The 14,292-nt window shown below is 39.8% G+C and overlaps 1 protein-coding gene across 1 annotated transcript in view; it reads right to left on the bottom strand.

Annotated features, from left to right (window-relative positions):
- LOC139727710 (maternal embryonic leucine zipper kinase-like) overlaps positions 1-13,858 on the bottom strand; it is a 41,777-nt gene extending 27,919 nt beyond the window's left edge. The window contains 4 exon segments of the mRNA XM_071638689.1: positions 4,692-4,808; positions 7,467-7,552; positions 9,128-9,234; positions 13,806-13,858. Of these exon segments, the coding sequence (XP_071494790.1) occupies positions 4,692-4,808; positions 7,467-7,552; positions 9,128-9,234; positions 13,806-13,822 (327 nt within the window). The 5' untranslated portion in view covers positions 13,823-13,858.
- Between the last annotated feature and the right edge of the window lie 434 nt (positions 13,859-14,292).

Below are 14,292 nucleotides of genomic sequence, written 5' to 3'. Positions count from 1 at the left end.
ATTGGCTTCATCTATCAGTATCTCCCAAAGGCATCTTCTTCTCATTTAAAAAAGAAAAAAAATAGACAAAAAAGAATTATGGATGATTCCTAGGGAATACTTCGAGACACAGGTCAGAGCGCTCATTAATTGGGGGATACGATGGACACCGGGGATCTGCAATTACTATTGCTGTAATCAAGCCCCAGCGACTCGGTGCAGATACGCCCGGCGCACACAGGCATGCAATAATCCAGCGGTGTATCATGCATTGATAACAACTGATGTGAAGTCTCGTACTGTAATTTTAAAGATCAGGGCACTTAAACTGAAGTGTTGACAGCAATTTACCTCCTTTGGGTGAGTTAATTTAAGCAGATTAAAAGAAAATAGGGTACAAAGAGGACAGTCCAGCCAACAAGGTTACTGGCCTTGAGACGAAAACAAATGAATTCCTCCATAGAAAAGCATCAAAAGTAGCCATGTTTTAATTACGAAAACACACTCAGAACGAAATCTCTGAATAGACTGCTGAATGCTATCAAGTCAATGCACAAATTTCTATGCATTATGCTGTTACTGTTTGCTTTGGATGGGGTCACACAATTTAAACATGTATCGCCTGCCTGAATATTGAGCCACTACTGTCTAATTTTTGCTGCTAATTTAAACACAAAGCCTGCCAAAGTAGAATTTGGGCTGGAGTACTTATACTAGTTATGATTATTTAAAAAGCTACACAGCCTGAATTAAAGATCAACTGGAAAAAAAAAGAAGTTGTGAAGGATATGCCGAAATGCAGGTGTATAAACTACTGCATGGTCCTTCTGACGAAGGCAAGGAGCATTTAAGTATTTGTTCTTTCAAGCTTCATTTTCTACCTTTTCCTGTGCAAGCTAATGCACACATCTCAAACTCTCAAATATCTTGGTTCTGACGATGAGACGGTAGCTTTTTTTTCTTTCTTTCCTTCTTTCTTTCTTTTTTTCTTCAAACCAGGTTGAAATTTTGCACGAGCAACGCATTACTACCAGACGATGTCAAGAATTCCTAATGGCCCGGTCCATTTGCGCACGAGTAGCACGCTGCTGGGCCAGGAAATACACAAGTATGCTCAAACAAATGGGGAGAGATGGGTCATCAAGCCCGGCGTTCAATTTCCCGTCCCCGGTTCATGCCGAGCAATATGCAGATGGAGGTTGGAAAATGAATGGAAGAAGACATACCAAGGAACCAGGAGTAGAAAAAAAGTGAGAGAGAAAAAAAAAATGGAGAGAGAGAGAGAAGGGGGTGGGGGGGGGGGGGGGGAGGGGGATTTAGGGCAATCCAGATAATCTGTATCATATTCATCTGAGAGGTTTTCTGTCCATTTTCAAGTTACTATGGCACTATGGAAGCTCTAAGGTAAAAAGAACAAACAAAAAAGAAGAAAATGATGCCTCCAGCAGCCTTCGGGACAGAGGCATAAAGATGTATAATAAATGAATTCAGAATACACATCCCTTCCTTGAACAAAATAAATATCAAGGAATATAAAAAAAAAGAAAAAAAAACTGAGGGGGAGGGGGGATCAATACAAATGGAAATGCCTGGATTTGATCGACAGATGAGTGCAAACCCCAGAAGCTCAATAGATTTTGTTCATTCATAACTCTACATTATAACGCCATTCTAGTCAGCATTTACCCACTCACACATTCTGCGCACTAAGCCCACTCTGGTTTCTCAATAAAAGCAGATTATGCTGCATTTTCGCAGAATGGAACCACTCAAAAAAAAAAAGAAAAAAAGGACGAGTGAAGGAATGACTTGCTGCAACTTGTCAGGGCACCTTGCTATGGGATGAGAAGGCAAGGTACCATACTTATTTAAACAAGGTGCCTTGTTATACTCCTTAGGACAAAAAGACAAGAAGCCAATTTCCTCATACTCTGAAAAAGTACTTTATCATGAACCTTCTCATCTCAAACAAGTTTCCTTTTTGTGCTAAGTAAGTTGCCTTAAACGGTGAGTTGTAACAAGTCAAATTTCTTGCCAAATAATATCTGATCTCTTTATTTATTTATTTATTTTTTTTCTTGCAGGTTATCTGTCATTCATTCTCTTATAGGTGGTAGCTCCACTGTTTTGCTAAATATGGAGGTGCAACCACAATGTCCATTTTATCAATCATTCCTAAAAATGTCAAGTGTGCCAGCCAAGCAGGTTATTTCCACCCCGACAACACCACGTGTCGACAGCAAGAGAGAAAGAGATCGGAATAAAACCCCCAAACAGAACAAAAACAATACTACAAGAGGAACATGCCACAGTTGACAGAGGTAATAGGAAATTGCCAATTGATGTAATCAAGCAAGGCTGCCAAGCCACAAACTACGCAATTTCCTATTATGGCAGTGAGGTGTACGAGGAATGCTGTTAGTGTTAGTCTTTATTGGTAACGTCACAATTTCCTCTCATTGCACTTGCTGTTGTGTATACATACAAATATATACCCGACTATTTAAGGGTAGGATCAATATAGAAACACAGGTCCTTTGCCACTCTAACTATAGAAACTGACATAAAAGTATATCAATTTCATGGAGAATATCTGAAAAGACAACATGGACACACTTTTATATAAAATGTATATGTGTGAATTATACTAATATATGTATATACATGTGCATACATATATATATATATATATATATATATGACACATTATATTATATAATTCATATCACATCATATAATATATCATATATACACAAGACTTTAAGATTTTGATTTAGAAAAAATGAGTTAATAAGAAGAGAAATCCATAAAAATAAAAAGATGATGAAGAGAAAATGAAAATTATCAAGCTTTCTGCTATTAATAAGATTAGATGGAAAACTCAATGAACGGTAGAGGCTCAATGGAGCACAGCATAGAGGGTGAGATACTTATAAGCTTTTATTTTCGCATACAGATATTTTTGCGAATGAGGAGGCCACAGACATTTTTTTTTTTGCGAGATGTAGTTTCGTGAACTGCATTATTACCTTGCCACATGGCAACATTTTCATGTGTTGTGACTGTGATTCAGTGATTTGTGAAGTTTGCAAATATCAAAGGGTTAAGAATACAGGTTCAGAGCAAGCAAAGCTTTTACATCCGCCAGTATTTTGATCTTGAAACAATGGTGCCAAAGAAATCCCATCACGAGCTCTCACTTTATCCAGGCTGCTCTCCCCACCCCCACCCCTCGACAACAGTTGCATATACAATCAAGTGAGGTTCCACACAGGAAATCAGAGAAATATTTATATGGTGAATATGAGCATCTCAACAGGCAAAAATAGATCCCAAATCGGGGAAACTGAATGTAATATTCTCTCGCAAGGATACAGAAGAGGCATCTATATTTTTCAGGGGGCCTTCTGCAGAAATGGGGGAGATCTGGCAGCTCTGCTTCACCACAGGCACAGCAAATATATCACTACCCGGGGTTGTCCAATATCGGGGCATTTCATCCTTTCATTTCCATGTATCAAAAAACAGATATCATGGACCCACATCGATATTGATCAGCCGGTTTCAGTGGAAACCAGTTTTCTTTTTTTCGGCCGGCAAATATCTCATTCCGTGTTCATTGGCCGTTTCCGTCTTCCTGCGTGAGGGTCATGAATATTGATGGGAGAAATTGATTTTTCCACGAAATTTGCCCCAAATACGCAAAGTTGTACGATTTCCAATAGATCTGCAATAAAAACAGATGTCCTGAAATTTAGTGGTCATTTTGGCCTATATCAGAGGATGCTGATGCCAGAAATTAGCAGATATAAACGATTCTGGTGTTGTTGCAGGAAGTGTGAGCAGTACTGATTACTGCATCTCCATGAAAACCTCAAGGAGTGGCACGATTAAAACTAGGGAATCTTTCCGTTCTGTTTAGCATTGTTTTGTTTGTTCCTTAGATTTGTTTATTTGTCTGTGTTTTGCTTTTCCTCTGCCTGCCTGTCACAAGGTTTGAAGTCCTTATTTCACATCTTTATACTCACATGAGTCAAAGCATGCTGGTGGACAAGACTGTCCCTTGGAAACGGAGAAGACCACTTTCCTTGATTTCAAACAAATAAGAAAAGTCCTTGGCCCACATATTGTCTAGCCACACACTAATCACTGCTACTTCCTTGTTTTATTTTCACATCCTCTTGACAGGTCGTATCTCACCTGCCCACTCAACCCTCCAACGATTGCAAAAGACTTGGGAGTGCAGGGTAAAATCAAATGTAACTATGACTTAAAAGCATTATCGGAAAGATCATTAAAACATTAAAGGAGGCTCCACATACAAAAAAAAAAGGAAAAGAAAATAAAGTATTTAAATCTGAATGGTCACTCACTACGAGAATGGCACGGCTTTCAAAATGTAGAAGAAAAGTCTTGTGTACAACAAAGATTTCATGAAGGTCGATAGCTATCCTTTCACATGTCTACCTCTCAACTTTTATGGAAGTAAAATAAGCGTGTCAAGAAAGAATGCTGATAACAGTGAGGATGATGGAAAGAATGGAAGGAGAGAAAAGGGAAGTCATTTAGAGAGGAAAATACCAAGGAATATATAGCCAGGAGAGGGGTTGCACAGGAAAGCAAAAGCTGGAAATCAAAATAACACACATGTAAAGCGGCGAACGAGGAAGGAAGATTGTATGTACACACACACAACACACATACACACGTACCTCGATCACCATGAAGATCTTGTTTTTCGTTTCGATGACTTCGTACAGGGTGCAGATGTGTTGGTGCACCAGCTCTTTCATCGCCTTGATTTCTGTTTTCACTCGTGGGAGATCGTCCTATGGGGGGTGGTAGAGGAGGAGGAGGAGGAGAAGGAGGAGGAGGAGGAAGAGGGGAGGTTGGGGATATGAGAGAAAGAGAGGGTTGGGGAGAAGGATGTTGGGAGTGTGGGAGAGAGAGAAAGGGAGGAAAAAGAGAAGGAGAGATTCTTTTAAAAACATGAGCAACATCAGAGCCCTTATTTCTTCATCTGCCAGGTTCAACTGCGTACGAAAAGCCACAGCACAGGGCATGGAGATTAGGGGATTTTCGACTGGGCACCACTTCCAGCGATGGAAAGTCTAAAAATACCATTGCAAAGGTCTAGGCCTCTTCAACAGTAGACTCTCTCTATATATCCAAGCACTCTTTTCTGGAAACTTTAATGCCATTGGGAGGGAAATTAGTGCTGTGTTTCATCAGGGTGTTGTGAGAGTTTGGCCTGGCTATTCATTGAATGTAAGATACTTCATTTCAATCATTGTTACAGACTTAACAACAGTCTTTATCAAGGTGACAATCAATTCTTTTTACATTGGATTAACTTCTGAAAATCACTGGTCTTACACTCAAGGCCAAAGCAAACAATTCCAGTACATTTATATTTTCATATTTCACTTGACATTGAGATAATACATACATTCAACAAAAATATATACATGTTTATAATAACATGTAAATAATATACAGTGGATTATAACTAGAAAGTGTGTCTGCATACGACAACTACAAAAATTGAAGACTTAATTTTTCACAAGATGTGAAATATGAAGGAACTGCAAGAGCAGAGCATGTAACTGCTGGTTCCAGGAAAGAAACAATGTGAATATGTCAGGCGATGGAGATAGGGCAGAAATGAATACTAGGGGCACGTCTATAAGGTAACTTCCGTGTGCAAAGAAAAGATTATTGATTTTTAGAATGAATCGCATTATTATTGACCAGGGAAGAGGTGTCGGACATCGCTAGAAAGTGATACGGAAACTCAAGGACATCTCCCCATTCCCCCCCCCCCCCCTTGCACACGTAGATTTTCAAGGTAAGTGTAGCCAGAATACCAGCACTTAAGTATCAAAACAGCTTTTGCAGAAGGACAGACGACAGTAACGAGATAGCTGCAACAGAATCCTGGTGCTCTCAACAACGCTGCTTTCGCTTCCACCAAAATGGAAAGTTCCCCCTACCTTTCCCCTCTTCGTTGAATGTTTACTGGAATCATCCTCCGAGAAATCAAAGGACACACTGCACGTAACACGGCAAGAATAAAGGATGGAAAAAATCTTGTGCTAGCTGTGTCCAACATACTGTACAAATTTGCACCTTTTCTTTTGACTTTCTTCCAAAATCAATGATTGGTTCTGCTTCGGGTTGAAAGACCTGCTGGTCTCAGCCTGGGAGCATGGAGCTTAACGATTCAAGAGATGGACCCCCTCCCCTCCCAAATGCAATTCTGCCACCATCCCTTTTTAATGACCCAAACCACTCACATCTCCACAACTTTTAAGTTGTCAGGGAAAGCCAGTCAGTAAACCTAGCGCTGTAGTTTTTGTGTCCGGTGGGGAGACGGAGAAGAGGCTATTTTTATTTTTATGCTGTCAGGCTTGCCAGCCTGGGTGATGCTGGGAAGAAGAGTCCTCAATCCTGGCTTGAGATACCAAAGAGCCATCTTGGGGCGCTCTTGACCTCCGGTTCATCCTCCGCATCAACCCACAGGGAGTATTCCATTCTCGCGTCTTTTCTCCTTGTTTCCCCCCCCCCCCCCCCATTCTTCTTGTTTGCTGTGGGGGGGTTGTTGGTTTTTATTAGCCGATCAGCCCCTGGGAATATTCACTGGAGCCGCTGGCACAGCCCCGCAGCTTAGCTTAGATTGGGCAACTTACGCACTGCATTCTGGATTAACATTCACAACAAAATCTTTTTAGAATGGCGACATAACAATCAGTTTGACTGCCTTCGATCACCCTTTGATGCAATTCATGAACAGTGTGTCTACGTAGATGCTAGCACCAAAGACATTGTATCACCGACCTCACACACTACAGATCTAGACACTGCTGGACAAATTCATGCTAATTGAATCTGCGGACCTAGAAAATGATTAGGAAATATATATATTCACTCTTTTGTTTGCCAACTATGAGGTAAATTAAGCTGTTACAAAATTGATTCATCCACTGAAGAATCTACAGACGATGGAAAAAGCCTTATTCAAACACACACACACAAATAATGGTTTTCAAAGGCAAATTTTTGAATCATACCAGTAATGCAACACCAATCATTCTTGTGTGTGGACACAAAAAAGTTATCAATTATCACAATCAGCCATTGAGACATGATAATCAGACAATCTTGATAGTTGTTTTTTTTTGAACCCCCCATGATGATTTCATCATGAAGTGTGAGAGTATAAACAACACAAGGGGAAAAAAAATCTTTTTAAATCCCATGATCCGACTAGCCATGCTAGGCCCAGAAGAGCCAGGTTGCCTCGGTCATACTCTGGTCGTTATTCAGAGATGCGCAGATTGGAGATTTAAAAAAGCTTTGCTTGCAGCCGAGTCTGGATATTTCGGCCACGTGTGAATGGCACCCAATGAACTCAACATTTGCACTGCAATCTACAAATGTGGTAATTATATAGTGTGTGACTGGGCCTACAGTGGACACAAACTTACCCCCAGTTGGTGTTTGTCCATGATCTTCACGGCAACCTTCTCCCCAGTGAGCAGATGGGTGGCCAACTTGACCTTGGCAAAGCCACCTGGAGTGGAGGTTGGCAAATGGAGAAACATTTCCTGATTAAAAAAGATGTGCTGCAATTTTTATTTTGTTTCGATCACATACTGGAAAACCAGAAATGTTCACATGCGTGAAATTTGCACAATTCACAAAATTAAAATTCACGCACAAGGTCTTGTCTACACTACATGCACTGAATGTCAGTGGTAGTTCGCGAGAAATTTCATGCTGCGAAAAAGGACATCCACTTCAATTGGCAAAAATTTAATGTGGCGAATATCTCCAGTTTTTACATTACACGGTAAGTCTCCTTGAAGAAGTGCAATCCGCCCATTTACAGAGACTGTTTATAGAATACATGACTGGTAAAGCTAAAACTGATGAAATCATAATGATAAAATTGATGAAATGCAGCATCTTAAGGATTAACTTGACTTTTAAGCAGCATATCACACTTTATACAGACTTTGAACTCTAGGTGAGGGATTGATTGAAGGGTTACTGCATGGTTTCCAATTAAAGGTGTCACAGTCAACTTGGATCTCGAGATGCCATAATAGTAAGCATCTTTTGAATGCAGTATGAAATGTACAATGTGAATCGACACACAATCACTTTATAATGGAATCAAACATTTACACAGTCTTCACCTTTCTCACACAGGGAGATATAAGATGCACACTGCGCATGCAACTTAACAACCTACAAACGGTATGCACAACAAGATAATTTGTTTCTAAATGTCTTTACAAAAAACAGAACTGAGAGGAAACCAGCTGGGGGTGTTTACGCGAGGGGGAAATGCTCTTAAAGGAGAGAGCAGAGGAAGACAAGATCGGAATTGTGTCCGAGAAGGTCTCTATCACTTTGGAAAGTATCATCTGGGTTCCCAAGTGAAAGATTCCATCTCATTTGAATTTCATGAGAGACAGAGAGAGAGACAGACATGTAATACGATACATGTGTGTGCTGGGGGCCTGCTGAGTACACCCTTTTTTTTGGTTCTTTTTCTCTCCCTAATTTGTCAACAGAAAACAATGGGAGATCACAAGCTGTGCAAGGGGAGGCGAAGAAGCAATGTTGTGAATATGGATGCATACACATACAACTGTAGATGTCTTTATGCCTGTAAATGACAGTGACATACAGTATCTTCTATAACTTTTATGGTGGTAGAAAACAAGCCATTTGATATCATCATGTCATGTTCTTTTAGAATACACCTTTTTAACACATGAATATGCCATATTATATGCCATGTAAGCAATATCTGCAAGGACATACGCTTTCAATCATTTCCGCACATGTCTATCATTCCAATTTAAAAGCAAAGTACATCAATCTAGATAAACTATTTCCATTTCAGTGCTCGAAACGGCTGAATTCCGATAAGCAATCTTCCAAAAACTATCACTAAATTTGGAAAATGAATTGAAGTGCTCTCTCTCTCTTTCCAAATCTCAAAGGATACTAGTCACGGTTCATATAATATCACATACACACCGTGGCAGGGAATCAAACTTTTGAGAAACCACTATATATATACTGCTGGGAGAAAGGTAAGTATCAAGGTGGATGAGCGTATCCGTAATGTTACCTGAGCCAATGGTTTCCTTGAGATGGTAGCGTCTCCTGAGCTCAGCATAGTCGCTGTCCATGACGGACTGTCGCACGCCGTTCAGCGCGATTTCGGGCGGCTTTAATCTGCAGGATCAGGAAAATGGAAAATGTTTATAAAAGATCGAAAAACAAATCTGCAATGAGTCACTCCTAAATCAAAGCATCAAAAGAAATTGGCAAGTCTCGCCCTGTGTTTAAGTTAATTGTATCTAACAGACAACCTGAAAATGTCATGTTCTTGCCATCTAGATGCAGAAAGATAAAGTTTGCTGGATATGTGTGCCAAAATGAGCTGAAACATGATGACAAGATGGTACAACACTACAGCACAAGTGATTCAATAATAAAATGCTAATATCAATATCATTAACAGTAATAATGATAATAACTGAAAATAATGATGATGATGATGACGACAACAACAACAACAGTAATAATGATAATAACGATAATAATATCATAATAATAACAACAATAATAATATCATACTGGCAACAGAAACAATATTTCCTCGTCTGTCTGCAGACGGGCACTTTACACCAACAGAAAATGTCAATGTGCTTGCCAGACAGCATGACTCATTCAACAATGTAATTATACATATAATTAATATATTAACAAAAGGTCAGTAATATTGGTCTGCCAACCAACATGACATAAACGTTCTGTGTGGAAAAAAAAAAAACCAACACCTCTGCTCAACTCTTCCCTGACACAACAAATGCCATTGGGAAGATACTACAGTGTGTAGTGCTCTTCAAATGGGAATTGGATGAGAGGGAAAAAGGTCATTGAACTTTCACATCACAACAAGAAACCATTTCACTCAACTTCATATGTTGGGGGAGGGGGGGGGGGGGAGGGATAGGAGCCAGTTGTACATGGGTTAAGAGATAGTTATATGTTTTTGAATGGGCATGTGTTGGGGGGTGGGGTGGGGAAAACGGGCAGAATAGCTCAGAAAAGGAACCAAACACAGGCTGCTGGTGGATGATTTTTCTTAATAAGGTTTGATATGGTGAAAAACTATATCAATGACTCTAAAATATCATAACTGTATCAACATGCAATGATATTGTGCTACATTTTGCTCTGACAGAGAAGTTATTACTGATCTAAGTGGTTATCAGATATTGTTTATTTTCTCATTGAAATGACCTTTGCTACCTCTTTTCAAATAGAATTCTTTTCCTGATTCTCAAATTCCCACAGACTTTGGATAGAACCCATGGGTGTCTGAGGGCAATGGGTTGAATCTATCAATAAATACTATTTCCACTATCTCTTTACTTTTTGTCAACTTATGCATGGTTGAATTTGTCCTTTTTGACATAAACCTTTTTTCCTGAAAAAAAAAAAAGAATTATCAATTTCAGTAACCTACAGTTGTACATTGCACGGAAACTTACACAATTACTATCAAATCAGAACAGAATCAAGCTAGTTTCCAAATTCTACAGAGATGAATTCTCCCTGCTCTCCCCCACCCCCCCACCAAAAAAAAACACACACACACACACCACCACCACAACAAAAACAACAACAAACACCTGAGGTCGACAGCAAAATTTGTGGCCTAACGTATTGCCCCTCAAATCGGTAGTCTACAGTTTAAAACTCGCCGGAAGACCAGCAACCCGTGGCGCCTGAGGGCATGTGAACTTGGCACCGTGGGTGGACTGAAATACCAATGCTCTTTATTTTTAAAAGCCACAAGTATTTAAGCCCATCACTCTTGTCCACTTGGAGTCACACTTCACCATTAGGTTTGTTGTTTTTTTTCTGTTTTCCTTCCTCTTTTGGTGTTTATGCTTTATTTACCATGTTTCTCCTCAAGCTGATCCCACCTAGCAATAAAATGTGGAGGAACACAATAGCTTATTATGAGTCTACGACACGATGACGTTCGGCTGGTTGTAAAAAAAATCACATTGCCTTGCCCTTCCACTCTGACTCAACGACGTGCAGCAATGCAGAAATACAGATAGAGAAAATAAAAACCCAAAACAAAGGGGCTGGGAAAGGAGTTATTTTTTCTTCCTTTTCTTCTCGACCAAACCTGGGCGGAAGGAAGTCATTCAAACTGTGCCAAAAGACGTCACCGGAACGAAAAGGGAGTGGCTAAAATTACTACCAATATCAACAACATATGAGCGCTTCACTAATCATCTTAAGAACCCTGCACATTTCAGTGCCATGGTAACCAGAACATCAACACTGATTGCCTGCTAAGGGTGGCTATGGAAACGTTTTACGCAGAAACACAATATGTTTTCATTCCACTTGTCTATTTGTGATAATACGGAACAACACTTCTGCCAGCACAAACAATAGAAGATTCCAACTTTTGTAAGATCATTTCATAACTAGGTCAAAAATTGTTGTATACATCTACTGTAAAACGAGGAATGTTCGCATGCGTTTGAATTTCACAAATATCGCAAGAGCCAAGATTCATGCAATTAAAATGCATGTGAAAGTTCTTGTTTACACTATAAGCGTTGAATGCCAGTGTCAATTCACGAAAATCTTATGCTGCCAAAAAGGCCGTCGGCTCCAATTTGCGAAAATTTCATGCCGCGAATATATCTGTTTTACGGTATATGCAATATATAAATACTGTGTGAATCAGTATTTTACATCTAAACATATCATAGCGGGCAACTGAAAATGCCATTACCGTCAGATTTGTGCCACATTAGCAAATCTCACATAGCAATGGGCTTTTTTTTCCCTTTCTTGAGCTTATTACCCAAAACTTAATCCAAAACAGATTGAAGTGTAATATAGGCCTAACCATTAAGCATAGCAAACAGTTTTCTCTATTTTTTTCTTTCTCCTTACTTTTCTTTCCTTTTTTTTATTGGGGGGGGGGGGGAGCGGAGAAGGGGGTAGGTTGTCATGTGGCTTGACGTGACAGAGTAAACAAATATCCAATGTCAGTCCTTGCAATTTATACAGGCTGTGTAACAATGTATGAATGTTTGTTCCACTGTGGTCTGTGGTTTGGTATCAATGAGTACGAATATATCCTCCAGAATCAACCACCTTGGAAAAATGGAGGGCAGAAAGAGAAAGAGGGAGAGGGAGAGAGAGGGAAAAAACACACCCAAACAAACAAACAACTTGCAGTCATTCTATGTGCAAAAAGTACAAGATGTTCAGCTGCAGAGTTTTTTGCTGCCTAGTCTCGTAAGGCCCAGCGAGCATCTGAGATCGAAGTTTTTAAGGTGGCACAACACCTCTGCATCTAATCACTCTAGTGACATTAAATTAACATGTGAAAATTAGGCGGAGAGCATGTGCATGTTGAAACACTAGGCTAATACAGTAAGCAGTCCTTAACTGGGAGGTAGAATGCACGCAAACTTAAAGGTACTGTTTGCCATTGGGAGCAGTGATTTAAAAGATGTTCATGATATCACATTTGATGCATACACATGTGTAGGTCAGTTGTATCACAAAACATCCTACCGAGTACAAATTTTGCAATAAAGCGTAAAATATAAGGAAATATCACTATTTTTCTCATTTAACCATAACTATAGATGGTTCAGTCTAGAAATGTTTTCATTATAATTATTGTTCACATTTTGTGTATTTAACAATACTTAACATTAATTCTACTAATTCAAATTTGTTCATTGATTGTTTCTTTCCCTAACTCATATTTTAGAACTATTTTGAAGCATTAAAGCTGGATTTTGTTTCATCTGCAAATAAATTATGCCTTTAACCCTGTCCCAAAGACACTCCCGGTGTGCGAACTCATGAGAGGGCTGTATCGTGATATAGGCCTACATGTACCACTCATGGAGGTACTTGTGTACCATCCCACCTATCTCCTTCAGAGACAAATCATGATCATAACCCACTTGCCCGCTTGTGCTAGGCAACCAATACTCATTCTTGGGACAAGTAGTGTCCATTCACAAGTACAGGGGCCTTGCTTGCAAGCAGCAGTTGAGCAAGTGAGAGATTATATCTTTTGTAATCTGAAATCTCATACAATCTCCTAGGGTTATAAACAGATTTTGACATTCCTGAGGTTTCTAAAAGCAAACACTGAAAATGTTACAAATGATAAGACAGCAGATATATCAATCTACCCATCTTCGTTCCTTTCTACACTTTTCTTTCTATCCTTCTATCTATCTATCTATCTATCGATAGTTATATTTATATAGGCCTATCAAACACACACTGTGATGAGCATTCATATGAACTGATGAATATATACAGCATAGGAATATAATCCCCGGAAAGCACATTTCTCCTTTGTTCATTGTGCCTGCTCAATCAGCACACTGCTACAGTAAATGGCCTGCCATGAGGCAGTCAGATAGGAGCTGAGATCAAGTCAATGGCTCCCTGTCACTCCCCACTGCTTTTCCCAAGCCCCATTCCACAAATATGTACACAGTAATGGCTCAGTAGCTTTCACAGGCAAGGACATTATTATAACTGCTAACCTCAAAGAGAGTAAAAAGAACATTTGCAGCACTTGCCACCAATACCAAAACATTTGCATTAAAAACATTCTTTTTTTGTAAAAAATTGCCAAGAAGCAGGATCGCAAAGCAGCAAGAGTCTTGATAACAAAATCTCCACCATAACGAAAATCGCAATCTACAATAATCTGATTTCCAACTTACAGTATCTGTCCACGCATGATTGCAGCGGTGTTGTGGAATCCAATCTAAAGAATTGGCGAGTTAAGCTAATCAAATTGGAGCTCTTGGGTTACAACTTCCACAGCATAGTTAGGCATGTGCTGTTGATTGGGTTTCAGGTGGGTGGGGGGTACAGACACTGCTGAAAACAAACTTCCTCGGCTTTAAGTCTCTTCGGGATTTGCTAAGTCACGCGCAGTGCATTCAGTTTCGTGGCTTTTTCCCCCTCAATGATGTAAAATCTGATATCCCCGAGTCCCGGCTGCAGCAAATACGAATACAAGAGACTTTAGTTCGACTGGGAAGTGTGGTGCAAAAATTGACTTCGATATATATTGCTGTTGGAGAATCCAAAGCACGCTACTGATCCAATGCTAGGCGCAGGGTCCGCTGGCTTGAAGCTGTGAGGTGACAGTGCTGCCTATACCACCTTCCACTTCTGTTTACGTTACAACCTCTCACTGTAACA

The sequence above is a fragment of the Diadema antillarum genome, unplaced genomic scaffold, assembly GCF_040938485.1.
Source record: "Diadema antillarum isolate AM-2024a unplaced genomic scaffold, OU_Dant_1.0 seq00000145_RagTag, whole genome shotgun sequence".
Classification (NCBI taxonomy): Eukaryota; Metazoa; Echinodermata; class Echinoidea; order Diadematoida; family Diadematidae; genus Diadema; species Diadema antillarum.
Note: the sequence above shows the minus strand (reverse complement) of the source record. Positions and strands in the feature narration are given on the sequence as shown.